We start from the raw sequence: 13,845 nt of genomic DNA, 5'->3' as shown, positions 1-13,845 counted from the left end.
AGAATGAAAAAATAAATATAATAATATATGCCTAAATGCTCAAGCGCCCACATTCGTTCTAACTGTCTGCTCAGACTAACAGCCTCACCTGTTGTTTCTGTCAATCAGACACGCAGTGCCAACCAATGAACCAAAGATGCGTGAGGGAGGGCCGAGCAAACTCACTCACAGTCACACACTTAGCAGCCGAGGAGAGAGAGGAAGGACAGCTGTGAAAACAAAAGCTGGAAAATGAATCTGAAGCATAGTAGCATTTGGATGCATTTTAATAATGTAGACAATGTTAGAACACAGTGTAGAATTTGCCAAAACAAAATCTCATATAAAGCTGGTTCTACGCACAACCTACACCGGCATATGCAAACTGTGCACCCAACTGTGAAGCTAGCTGTAGCGGAGCTTCGAGAAGCTAGCGGGCCTGCTATTGATAGTGGTGGAGCCAGCACCTCCACACGTGGAGATGTATCCACTCAGTCAAGTAGGCCTACTCCGCGACCCACAGCAACGCAGTCTTCTATGGACCAGTTTATGCTAATGTCTATGTCTGTAGCAAAACAAGGCCAAATTGATATTGCATTGGCTAAAATGATTGCCACTGATTTCCAGCCATTTTAGATGGAGGACAGAGGCAGGAAAAGCCTTTCAAAATCACTTATTCCACAACTGTACGAGAGCACACAAGCTTCAGTGCGGGAAAGAGTCCAAAAAGCTACTGCAGTTTGCCTTACCACTGACTGCTGGACATCAAGGGTAATCACTTCTTACATGTCAGTTACATGTCACTTCATTGAAGATTTTACGATGTCTAGCTGTCTTCTGGACTGCTTTGAGTTCAGTGACAGACACACCGCAGAGAACTTGGCAGAGGAACTGTTGAGAGTGGCCTTCTCTGGCAAGTAGATGGAAAAGTGTTATGTTGTGTTAGCGACAATGCCGCTCACATAACCAAAGCCATGAACATTTTAAAATGGACCCATCATCCATGTCTTTCCTACACAATCAACCTGATTGTAAGAGATGAAGGTGATGAAGCCCACTGTGGACAAAGTGAAAGCAGCTGTGGAATACTTCCACAGAAGCAAATTAAAGTCCACACAACACCAGATGGGAATGCCTGATCTGAGGCCTAAACAAGACTGCACTACAAGGTGGAATTCAAAATGTTATATGTTGAAGTGGTTTCTTGAGTCAAAGGATGCCATCATCTCTACCCTGGCCATTGTCAATGCACCTGTTGATGCTCTGACCCAAGAGGAATGGGAGGTGGTGGAGGAGGGGTCACTGTGGAGATCAGTGGAAAGAGGTACAGTAAGCAGTTATTACTACATATTATTTAATGCAGTATTATATATGTATATGAGCAGTAGATGAGAATGTAGTATCAGTTGAAAAAACATGACCCTGAACTAATAAGTAACTGTTCTCTCTTTCCAGCTATGTGACAGCGTCAAAAATGATACTCCTGTGTAAGGGTCTGCAGCGAATCACAGCCAGCCGCCAGAGAGAAGCAAATGTAACCACAGGACATGTGACAGAGTTGATGGACACCCAATGTTCATCAATGGACAGAAAGTTCCACAAAATGGAATATAATCACGTGCTATCAGAAACTGCTGCACTTGACCCCAGGTTTAAGAAGTTAGCCTTCAGTGATGCCAGAGCGATTGATGAGGCTCTTCAAAGAATAACCTCAGCAGCAGGGAGGGACAGCCCCAGCAATCAGCTGGCTCAGGCACCAGGGCATCAGGAAGAAGAGGGATAAGATGGAGCAGAAGCACCAGCAGTAGTGCCACATCTGCTGTTTGGATGCTGTTTGACGAGAGAGCAACTGGGGATGCAGCACGAGGGAATCCCTCAGCAGATGCCATAATGGAGGTCCGATCCTATTTGGAGGAGCCCCTCCCCCAAAGATCTGCAGATCCTCTGAGCTGGTGAAAGAACAAGGCCTCTGTCTACCCATGGCTTACTAAAGTCAAGACAGGGAGACTGCATAGTGGTCACATCCGTTCCCTCTGAGAGGGTCTTCTCGAAAACGGGACAAATAATTACTGAGAGAAGAAACTGCATCAGCCCCTCGAAAGTGAGGCAGCTTGCATTTCTGAATGCAAATCTCTCATAAAAGCTAAATATGGTCAGCATTGCTGTGTGCTGCTGGTTATAACATGGCATTAAAGAAGAGAGAGAAAAGAGGGACCAGTTTCATGTTTTAACTGGGATGCTGCAGTTTGCACATTGTTATTTATTTTTCTTTGATATGGTGCAATATTAAATTATTATGTTGTTCAGATTGTATTAGTTTTGAATTTTTACATTTATATGTACGTTTATATACATTAAAAAAAGTTATACTTTAATTGCACATGTGTAATAGCATCCTTCTTTTTTTCATTTATTTCAATTTGTTGGATGATGCAGTTTTGCAAAATGTTATTTATTTTTCTTTGACATGGTGCAATATTCTATGATGCTGTTCAGATTGTATTCGTTTTGAATGGTTAGATTTATATGCACTATATAAATATGCACTATGTATATAAAGTTATACTTTAAATGCAAATGTTTAATAGCATTCTTTTTTCATAACAAACCAATGCATTTTTAAATACATTGTGATTAAGGTAGAGTATGATTTCATTTAATAATTTAATTAGAATTGTTTTAACACCAATCATAGTCAAACTATCGCAAACTGTTTGACTTGAAAAAATTACAAATATTTTTTTTTTTTAAAGAGCCGTTTGGGAGCCAAAAGAGCCGACTCTTTTTTTGTAAACTGAGCCGAACGAGCAGGCTCAATGAAAAGAGCCGGAATGCCCATCACTAATTCGGCGAATCTAACCATACAATTTCAAAGAAAAGCTTATTAGGGCACTTACTCAATTCGTCCTTCGTTCTTTTTACAGCACCAAAAACAACATTGAGTATTCGTGAGTTCAATGTAATTTGTATCTGGGCAAAAATTATGATACAGCGCTAACATTTGCATCGGAAGTCAAGTCATTGTGGGTCGAATCCGCTTCCTTTCTTAATTTAATGTGAATTCCCGATAAAGGGTTTCCACTAGTAACCATAACCACAGAGTCAAAATTGGCTGTTGAAACAAAAAGGTTATTTTTTGTCTTGATTTAAGGTTGGTGTTATGTATACGGTTAGCAGCATGGTTACGATTAGGGATAGGTTTGAAATAAGATTTTAGGAAGATAAATTGTAGAAATAGGCGGGGCTTATGACTGTGTGGCTCTAGTAACTACAGTAGGGCCAACCCTGGGAAACGTCGCCCTCTACTGTAATTTATATTTTACATTTTAGTAATTTAACAGACGCTCTTATCCAGAGGTATACACTTAGTGCATTCATTTGAACATAACTAGGTGAGACAACAAAGTATTTATCAACAAAGTCAGTGTTGGTGGAAAATGGAAAAGGGACAAGTACTTTGTTTGTATTCTTTAAAATAAATACATACATTGGGGGGTTGTCAGGGCGCTCAGGGCGCTGAAGATAGGAGAAAGCTTGTTCCACAATTGGGGTCCCAGGAAAGAGAAGAGCTTTGACTCGGCTGGGCAGGAGCTGCCCTCCCACAGGGATGGGTGGGCCAAGAAACCAGAGGAGGCGAAACGGAGTGCTCGAGTTGGGATGTAGGGTTTGAGCATGATCTGACGGTAAAGAGGGGCAGTTTCCCGTTCTGCACCGCAGGCAAGCACCTGAAGATGATGCAAGCTTTGACGGGGTAACATGGGGGGGGGGGGGGGGGGTTAGGAAGGTTGAACATGATGGCTGCGCCATTCTGGATACATTGCAGGGGTTTGATGGCACATGCGGGGAGCCCAGCCAACAGAGATTTGCAGTAGTATATACGGGAGATTACAAATGCCTGGATTAGGACCTGCACCGCTTCCTGTGTGAGGAAAGGTTGTGCTCTAAGGATGTTGTAGAGCATGAAAATGTTTTTACCAAGAGATAATCTAACCAAAATGAGATGAGAGATTACAAAAAATGAGACAATGGAATGAAGTTGGAAATGATATTAAGGCATATAACATGCAAAAATGAGATAAGAGAAGAAGAAAAATTAGAGAGTGGAAAGATTCTGACAAATGAGATAACAGATGAAACAATTGAGACAGTGGAAAGATTCTGCCAAATGAGTTGACAGATGAAAAAATTGAGACAGTGGAAAGAAGTTGTAAATTATATTTATAACATGCAAAAAATCACAATATTAGAAACGAAAGTCACATGAAGACATGTGGTTAAATGAAGGATTATATAAACAGTTACACTGTATAAAACATGTTCGATTATATGTGATACAAAAATATAACGAATAGACCAGTAAATTAAAATGATCAAATGATCCTACAAGAGACATCATTATATTTTTCTTCAACAAACAGAACTTTACAGATCTCCAACACTTGATTGTAATTAGAATTCCATGCCGATTAAACAATACAGGGTCACAATACAAAACAAAGATATTTATAACTACCCCAAGATAGTTCATCTGTGTCGTTTACAGTGGGAACAAATTAAGCATAGTGGGCAGAACAAGCAAGGAGGTGGGCAAAGCCAAGCACGAGCTAGCAAGATCCTATTGGCGCGTTGTAGCGTGTATTTGCAAGTTTCTGTCAGGGGACCTCTCATCTGTAGAGTGCTCGTGTGCACAAACAATTCGCCCTTGCACTCCCTTCTAACCAACGCATTTTTGTAAAACTTTGGTAGATCGTCAATATTATAAATGTTAGTATACTGTGTTCGTAACAGAGTTTAGTTTTGGGAAAATAAAAATGGATTGAGATCAGATGTTTCATCGATGATACAATTAGAAGACTGTCAGCCCAGTTTCACCTAGTTCCATCCTCTCCCATTACCCGCGAATTGACTTCCTCTCACTACCATATTTGATGGTGAGAAAAGGTTCTAAACGGATGCTTCAGCTTCATAGCCCCTGTGACGTGTCTGGGTTTCCCCTTCTGTCTGTGACACCAATGCATCATCATCATTTTCAGAATTCACAGAATCCTCTAGATACAATTATTCATGGTTTAGCAAACAACCAGGACACCACGTTAATCCGTTTCTAAATTGTAATATCAATATTATATTGCATTAAAAAAAGCAAATATGGAGAACGGAGAATGGTGGTGGCAGCATCATACTGTGGGGATGTTTTTCAGCGGCAGGGACTGCGTGACTAGTCAGGATTGAGGCAAAGATGAACGGAGCAAAGTACAGAGAGATCCTTGATGAAAATCTGCTTCACAGCACTCAGGACCTCAGACTGGAGCAAAGTTTCACCTTACAACAGGACAATGACCCTAATCACATAGCCAAGACAACGCAGGAGTGAGTGGCTTCGGGACAAGTCTTTGAATATCCTTGTGTGGCCCAGTCAGAGCCTGGACTTGAGCCCGATCGAACATCTCTGGAGAGACCTGAAAATTGCTGTGCAGCAACTCTCCCCATCCAACCTGACAGAGCTTGCGAGGATCTGCAGAGAAGAATGGGAGAAACTCTCGAAATACAAGTGCGCCAAGCTTGTAGCTGTAATCGCTGCCAAAGTTGCTTCAACAAAGTATTGAGTAAAGGGTCTGAATACTTATGTAAATATGATATTTCAGGTTTTTATTTTTAATAAATTAGCAAAAATTCAAAAAAACTGTTTTTGCTTTGTCATTATGAGGTATTGTGTGTAGATTGATGAGGGAAAATATTTTTTTAAATACATTTTAGAATAAGGCTGTAACCTAACGAATTGTGGGAAAAGTCAAGGGGTCTGAATACTTTCCGAAGGCATTGTAGATAGATAGATAGATAGATAGATAGATAGATAGATAGATAGGTAGATATTCCCAAGCATCTAATAACATCTCTCCATTGGTTGATGAGATGAATGTGTGGGAGCCAATCAACTGTATTGGTTGTCCCTCTGCCATACAGTTCCTCCTGAAGGACCTGAAAGATGAAGCCGTCAAGCCCAGTGCTGAAACAGCTTTCAAGTGGCCTGACTCAGAACCTAAACATGGGCTGTGATGCTTATAATGACTGCTGTTTCCACCCTGCTCTGTGCTGGTAAGGATTGTGCATCAGTTCATTTTGTGTAGAAAGAGATATCAAGGTGCTAAATCAGGCCTATAGACATAGTCACTGTAGGATGTCATTACTTAGCAATTTAACCAAATACAAAATAGCCTACATATTGAATGATTGTTTTATGCTTGAGCTACAGTATATGTGGAATGTGCATCAGTTGAGGCTCCTTCCATCTCCTGTACAGATTGGGAGCCCAGTGCCTCCACCATCTCCTGCCTATGGAAACATCTCTTTGGCATTCCAAAAAAATGGACGTCTCATTTACTAGTGACCTGGTCTCTGAGCTATAATTTGACTTTGATGAGGAATTCAAACCTCGACGGAAGGATAGTTTGTCCATCATTTCTGATTACCACCTCACCAGAACCACACAGGCAGGTAAATGCAACGGACGTCAAGAACAACGGTTCCCCCATTTATGTTCATATCACACGGCAAGAGAGGAAGAGACAGTCTGCTTCCAAGGCCTCTGGAGACTATTTGTATAGGGAAGGGATAGAAAAACACAATAATAGCCTGCTATGCTGTTATTCACTACTATTACTCTAGGTCATTACTCAATTGTTGCTCACGAGATTTGTATTAGCTAGATTTAAGTTTTTGTTTGTTTATAATCTTTTTGAACCTTTTTTAAACAGGAGAAGTACCTTCCAGCACATAAAGCATACAAATCCAAGGATGAGCTGAGCGATGGTGCAGGTACCTGCAAGAAGCAGCCACTAGAAGGCAGAGGGGAACGTAGACGTTCTCAGCCAAGGATGAGCTGAGCGATGGTGCAGGTACCTGCAAGAAGCAGCCACTAGAAGGCAGAGGGGAACGTAGACATTCTCAGCCAATGATGAGCTGAGCGATGGTGCAGGTACCTGCAAGAAGCAACCACTAGAAGGTAGAGGGGAACGTAGACGTTCTCAGCCAAGGATGAGCTGAGCGATGGTGCAGGTACCTGCAAGAAGCAGCCACTAGAAGGCAGAGGGGAACGTAGACGTTCTCAGCCAAGGGGAAAGTACCTTCTTTTCAACCTACTGCATCTGATCACCCCTCGTGGTTCAGCCCTGTTTAGACAGCCTCACCTTGATGTTCATTGGAGAGACCCTCGTGGTTCAGCCCTGTTTAGACAGCCTCACCTTGATTTTCATTGGAAAGCCCCTCGTGGTTCAGCCCTGTTTAGACAGCCTCACCTTGATGTTCATTGGAGAGCCCCTCATTGGTTCAGCCCTGTTTAGACAGCCTCACCTTGATGTTCATTGGACAGACCCTCATGGTTCAGCCCTGTTTAGACAGCCTCACCTTGATGTTCATTGGAGAGCCCCTCATGGTTCAGCCCTGTTTAGACAGCCTCACCTTGATGTTCATTGGACAGACCCTCATGGTTCAGCCCTGTTTAGACAGCCTCACCTTGATGTTCATTGGACAGACCCTTTTTTATTTAAACAAATGTTAGTTATTTGTGTATTTATTTTTCATCAATGAAAAGCGTGCACTATTTCCACATAAATAATGGGTGTAATGTTAAACTACAAACAACAATCATTAGAAGTCTTATAGAAAATACAATGAAATGTACAGCTGTGACGACATTTATCTGACACCTCCCAAGTGGCGCAGTTGTCTAAGGTACTGCATTGCAGTGCTAGCTATGCCACTAGAGATCCTGGTTTGAGTCCAGGCTCTGTCGCAGCCGACTGCGACCTGGAGACCAATGGGGCGGAGCAAAGTTGGATACCATATTTGGTATATTAGATAACATTAAAAAGTCATCATCCAGAAGAGGTATGGTACCTTTGGTAGGGTTGGGTTATGTCCAATTAGATTGACTGTATTGGTATTACAAATCAATGGAAATCTGTGATTGCTACATCAATTTTTTGACTTTTAAACTCATGACATATAGGCATTGATTCATTTCGAGATCCATTTAATCAACAAACAATACGATTTTAAATATATATTTTAATGACAGGCAGACTAAATAAAATAATAAAATAAAAAAATAATGAAATTGCCAACATCATGACAGAAAAAATATGTTCCTCAATCATCAATCAGTTTTTTCATAATTTTCTTAGTAATTACAGACATTTTCATGAAGTTGTTTTTATTTACAATTACAAAAGCTTACATTGAGGCCACATACATGATTACACATGATAAAATAATACAACTGTTTAAAAGGTAGCCCATGGTCAACACACTTATTGAAATCTGGCACTGCATGCCCCTAACTGGGTATCATCTGCATCCACAATACAGTATATACCGTTATGATGTTGGTGAAAATGCACTTTGGCTCTTTGGTGATGAAATGTAACATACCCATAGCATTATATCAAAAAAGTTGGATTTCTACGTAATACATTCGATAATGAGCACCGAGCTATGTTGGCATAGCCGTGCAGGTTTCTTTTAACAACTTTTGAGGATTTTACATTTTGTGGTCGTCATCTTTAAAGTTGTTTCCGCGGGTCACAAAAATCTAAATTAGCATGACACAAACTGAATTAAATGTTAAAAGGCTTTGAAAATAAAATGTTTTTTATACGCTCAGTGGCGTGTATTCATGAATGCCAAGGGAAGCCAGGCTTCCCCAAATATTTGACCAATACATCTTTCTTCTCTCTGTGTTTTCATAATTTTCCTTCAATTCGCAAGTGGCCGAATCTCACCGGAGAAATCTCATCTGAGTGAGGGAAACAGCGCCCCCTCTGTCTCAGTATGTATCGCCCATGTATCTGATGCTGTCTGGAACAAAAGAGTATGACATGTTGACGCTGTAGCAATTGATTAATTGATACCAGCAAGCATTTGGCCTCCCTTGATTAAAAAATAAAATAATTAGCCAATCATCGTTGAGCTAAGCTCAACTGTGGGTTGTCCTGGTGCAGCAAAACACCCCTGCAAGGGAGGCCAGTTTAGATTTGGCTTCACACCAATCAAATGAGATCTTCTGGATTGCTTGTGTTGATGTACTGCATTAACTAGCTTGCTAAATTGGCCCTTTCCTAAGCCATGGATGGAGATGTGGATTTAGACTTGTGGTTTTGACTTAATTCTCTGTACAGGCCAATGACAGCGATTCTGATCTAACCATAAATAAATATGTTGTACCACTGGCCTGAGATGATTGAAGTTCAATATGTAGCCTAGATGTAGTCTAGTAGGCTCACATTAACTAGCGAGCTAACTTAGCTGTTTCATTGTTGCCCATGCGAGGAAGTTAGGCTAGCAAGCATTTTAGCTAGGTAGCCTATGACAACAAAACTAAAAGTGTACTGTATGGCAGAGCCCTAGACCGTTGTGCCAACATGAAAGCGAGGAGGATGGCATTGGCGTTCAACTAGTCTACCAGTAGGGGGAGTCCACATTTTTTGTTTTACTTGCATGCGCACACACACATACATATACACAGACTGACAGAAATCAATACCATGGACATGATATTTAGCAACATTGATTGGACTAAATTGTTTTTGGTATCTTCAAGTTTGTTTTCAGTGTATTAAACTAAGCATACTGTATATAGCCTTGTTGATTTGATGATGTTTAAATGTTTAAGTTGAAATGGTGCTGAAATAGCAGAGGCAGTGCTCTTTTTGTCTTTGTGCTGACTTGTGGTAACTCTGTGGTTCTAAATCAGTAGAAAACATTAACTTGCTTGACTATGCTGCAGGTGATATAACTGTTTGTTGCATGCAATATTTTCTTTGTGGACTTCACTAGACAGATGTTGCTCTCCGGTTTTGTGAAACAAACTTATGTGTAGTTGAATTTATTCCACCACTGTGTGACTGTTGTCTTTTTGTTGTCAAGGCCTTATTGTATATCACGGTGGCGTATGAACGAATGGGTTATAGAGCAAACAACGCAATTATCAAAACGTAGGTTGTAATATGACTTTTTTACTTTCTTGGTTTGCTCAGGGATTTTACACACTCACGGCTCCTGGTACACGCTCAGTGAAATCTTCAAAAAATAACAGTAAATTCAAATGAATCTGAAAAGCATATACTAAAATATGAAAATACAATATGTCTTCTCAAAATCGATATCCATCTTACCTCTAAATTGTTTTTTTTTTGTCCCAATGGGAAAGTGAGCCTGTCAGGTAGCCGGTAGCCCAGAGTCCAACCTAGCTGATCCAATGCAATTTTCCTAATTTTATAACTTTTGAGATTTTTTTCTCTGGCGTCCATTGATTTAGTCACCGTAATTCTGACCATCCTTCAAGGGTAAAAACTCCAATAACTTGTGAACAAATTATGATAAAGACATGAAGTTTGGACCATTTGTTTTCTTAGAGGATTATCTACACAATTAACATAATATTCTACCCATTTGTCAAAAGATGCGATTTCGACTTAAATAACACCCTATATACAGTACATATGAAGGGGGGCAATCAGACAGTAGAATGACGTCATGGCATTTCTGGAGCCTGTGTGATTGTTGGTCACAATATAGATGCTCTTTACTGCTCGTTACTGCGGACAGTCAGATCATTCCTTATGATGTCATTCACTGAAGAACAAGAAAGTGTGAGATAATGGTTAGGACAGTATGTAACACAGGCCTGTTGTGTACTAATGGTGTACTGCCAGTTTACAAATCGCATTGACACTTATGCTCCACAAGGTGTCATATCACTGTTTTTTCCTAGCAACCACAGGCAGAGATCATCTTTGCAACAGGTACTCACTTTATTTGGTAGTGCTTCCTGTTTCTGTACTACATAAGATCAAATGGAAACTTTTCTCTAGAATGTACAGATGTGTTTTCCGACACCTACAGTATAAGCTATCCAAGGGCATTGTTTCCATGGTAAACCACATTCTGTAGCAAACTAACTATTATAATGTATCAGCCCTGGGTTCAAATACACATGTATATGAGCATCTGGTATTCAAAAAAAAAAACATCTGTGTATTTGAGCAGTCCAAAACAAGTACTATTCTTTGAGTATTGGAATGGTAATTTGTAAAAACGAAATAGTCTACCAATTTGTATTTGAGAGTATTTTCAAATGCTTTTTTTCAAATACCTGGGTTAAATGCACGGGAGTGTATTTGGGTCAGTATATTTTAGTATTTTCAAATAAGTGAAAGTGTATTTCCAAAAACATTGACAGAATTTAATTTTTATTGGTTTCTTTTTAATGAATTTTAATGGTTATATATTGTCCTTGATCTGTTAATAAAACAGAATGAATAAATTATACTGTAATGTACTATACTGTAATGTACTATACTGTAATGTACTGTAATGTATTATACTGTAATGTATTATACTGTAATGTACTATACTGTAATGTACTATACTGTAATGTATTATACTGTAATGTATTATACTGTAATGTACTATACTGTAATGTACTATACTGTAATGTATTATACTGTAACGTATTATACTGTAACGTATTATACTGTAATGTATTATACTGTAATGTACTATACTGTAATGTATTATACTGTAATGTATTATACTGTAATGTACTATACTGTAATGTATTATACTGTAATGTACTATACTGTAATGTATTATACTGTAATGTATTATACTGTAATGTATTATACTCTAACATATGGCCTTTTTCTTTTTCCCTAACACAGTCCTCAACATATTTGAACAGTAAAGCAAACATTTTAATACTAACAACTAATACTTTTTTACTCTCCAGCATTTTGGATTTGAGATGAAATGATGAATATGAGGTCACAGTACACGTTTGTACTTGGTATAGTGATTGCGTGCAATGGATATGGGATCAAATATACTTCTGACTACTTCTTTAAGTGAATTTGTCCATGTACTTATGACTTCTCCAAATGGGAGAACTAGATGCATGAAGTGCTTTTACTTCTAAACGGTAAATCAGATATTTATGAAAATTGCCTCAAATAAAAGGCGACACTCTGTACTCTTGATTTCAAATCCAAAATACTGGAGTATGGAGCCAAAATGTAAAATGTTAGCCTCACTGTCCAAATATATATGGTGAGAACTGCATGTCAATTCTGTCCAGATCACATGCTCAACTTCATTTTATTTACCTCTGATAAGCAATGAATCATAAATGAACACACAAGGTAACAAGCCTCTGCAATAATCAACACAATACACAAATAACTAGATGTAATAGCAGACTTCGACACAACATGTAGAGAGAGTTCAGTCATGACGAAGGCTTACTAAATCGTCATTATTTGGATGCCAAAGCACATTTAGCGACTAGGGGAGTCTAATTGTATCCATTCTGAAATGATCGATACCGTGTACTCTCATTGACCTTGCCAGGCTTAGTGTCGGTTCACACATAGATAAACAACTTCAGCTGGCTTTTAGCTGGGGACTATTTAAAGCTTTGACCCACATAGCTGGACAAGCAAGGAAAGGGAGCATCCACAAAAAAAAGTGTTACTCTGAATCCCACATCAACCCCTACACCCTTCCACCCTGCCTCCTGGGTCATATGTGTCAAACTCATTCCACGGCAGGCCGAGTGTCTTCGGGTTTTCGCTCCACCCTTGTACTTGACACGCTAATTGGTGTTACAGGTTTAATTTTTTTCTATTTTCGAGGTAGCACATTAGCACGTAGGGAGCACTGATTTGTGTCACCTTGTTAGTAAGAATGTGTTTCACCTGTGCTGGTTTGTCCATCTCGTTAGCCGGAAGGTGTTTCACCTGTGCTGGTTTGTCCATCTCGTTAGCCGGAAGGTGTTTCACCTGTGCTGGTTTGTCCATCTCGTTAGCCGGAAGGTGTTTCACCTGTGCTGGTTTGTCCATCTCGTTAGTCAGAAGGTGTTTCACCTGTGCTGGTTTGTCCATCTCGTTAGCCGGAAGGTGTTTCACCTGTGCTGGTTTGTCCATCTCGTTAGTCAGAAGGTGTTTCACCTGTGCTGGTTTGTCCATCTCGTTAGTCAGAAGGTGTTTCACCTGTGCTGGTTTGTCCATCTCGTTAGTCAGAAGGTGTTTCACCTGTGCTGGTTTGTCCATCTCGTTAGCCGGAAGGTGTTTCACCTGTGCTGGTTTGTCCATCTCAAACGCTTGTCCATCTCCACTTAAACGCTTGAGAGATGTTGGGAAAGCTACACAAAGGTACACTTCACGGCAGCTGAGGTGCAGTTTCGAGCTCAACCGTTTAAGTTTGAAAGAAGGCAGATTTTTGTTATTATCCCTGTTTGTTTCGCTCCATATTCTTTTTTACTCCCTGTCCTAAGTTGTTGTGGGTTTTTCTCTTAGTTTGTCTTTTCGAGAGTCAAACCTAGTGGCCATGGGTGTCTTTTAGAACCCCTTACTAGTGGCTATGCCAACATTCAGTGGGCACCCACATGGGTGCCTTTTCAGAACCCCTTTTGAACCCCTTTCAGTTTTGTTATGGTTGTCAAAATGTATTTTTCTTTGTTAGTTCCCTTTGTTGTGAGCGACACTGAGTTTGTCTTGTGGGAACGTAACATTAGTAAAGAACTCCTGTCACCTGGTTGTTTAGGTTTTAATTGAAAGGAAAAATCTAAAACCTTCAGACACCCCAGTCTAGGTACTTGTAGATTTGAGAGAACTGAATAGGTGTATGCAACACCCTGTATGCAAAACCCTCTTGCCCTCTACTAAGTGGAATTGATACCATATTACTAGCTAGGTTTCCATCCAATTGGCAACAGATTTTCATGTGAATATCAAAAATCTGCATAAAGAAAATATGCGCATGTTCCCACCAGTGGTTTGTTCCCACCAAGCGGATTTGTTGTGTATAAAA

At 39.9% G+C, this 13,845-nt stretch overlaps 1 protein-coding gene across 2 annotated transcripts in view; it reads right to left on the bottom strand.

Annotated features, from left to right (window-relative positions):
- Positions 1 to 8,037: 8,037 nt before the first annotated feature.
- LOC139414462 (nuclear factor of activated T-cells, cytoplasmic 2) overlaps positions 8,038 to 13,845 on the bottom strand; it is a 36,923-nt gene continuing 31,115 nt past the window's right edge. Inside the window, exon 10 of one of the 2 annotated variants that reach the window (XM_071162376.1) lies at positions 8,038 to 8,835. In XM_071162376.1, coding sequence (XP_071018477.1) covers positions 8,804 to 8,835 — 32 coding nt within the window. In that variant the 3' untranslated portion in view covers positions 8,038 to 8,803. Of the gene's footprint in view, positions 10,612 to 13,845 lie in introns of both variants that reach the window. The other variant, XM_071162375.1, reaches the window with a different exon arrangement.

Source organism: Oncorhynchus clarkii, chromosome 7, assembly GCF_045791955.1.
Source record: "Oncorhynchus clarkii lewisi isolate Uvic-CL-2024 chromosome 7, UVic_Ocla_1.0, whole genome shotgun sequence".
NCBI classification, from domain to species: Eukaryota; Metazoa; Chordata; class Actinopteri; order Salmoniformes; family Salmonidae; genus Oncorhynchus; species Oncorhynchus clarkii.
The sequence above is the reverse complement of the archived record's forward strand: the minus strand, read 5'-3'. Positions and strand labels throughout refer to the sequence as shown.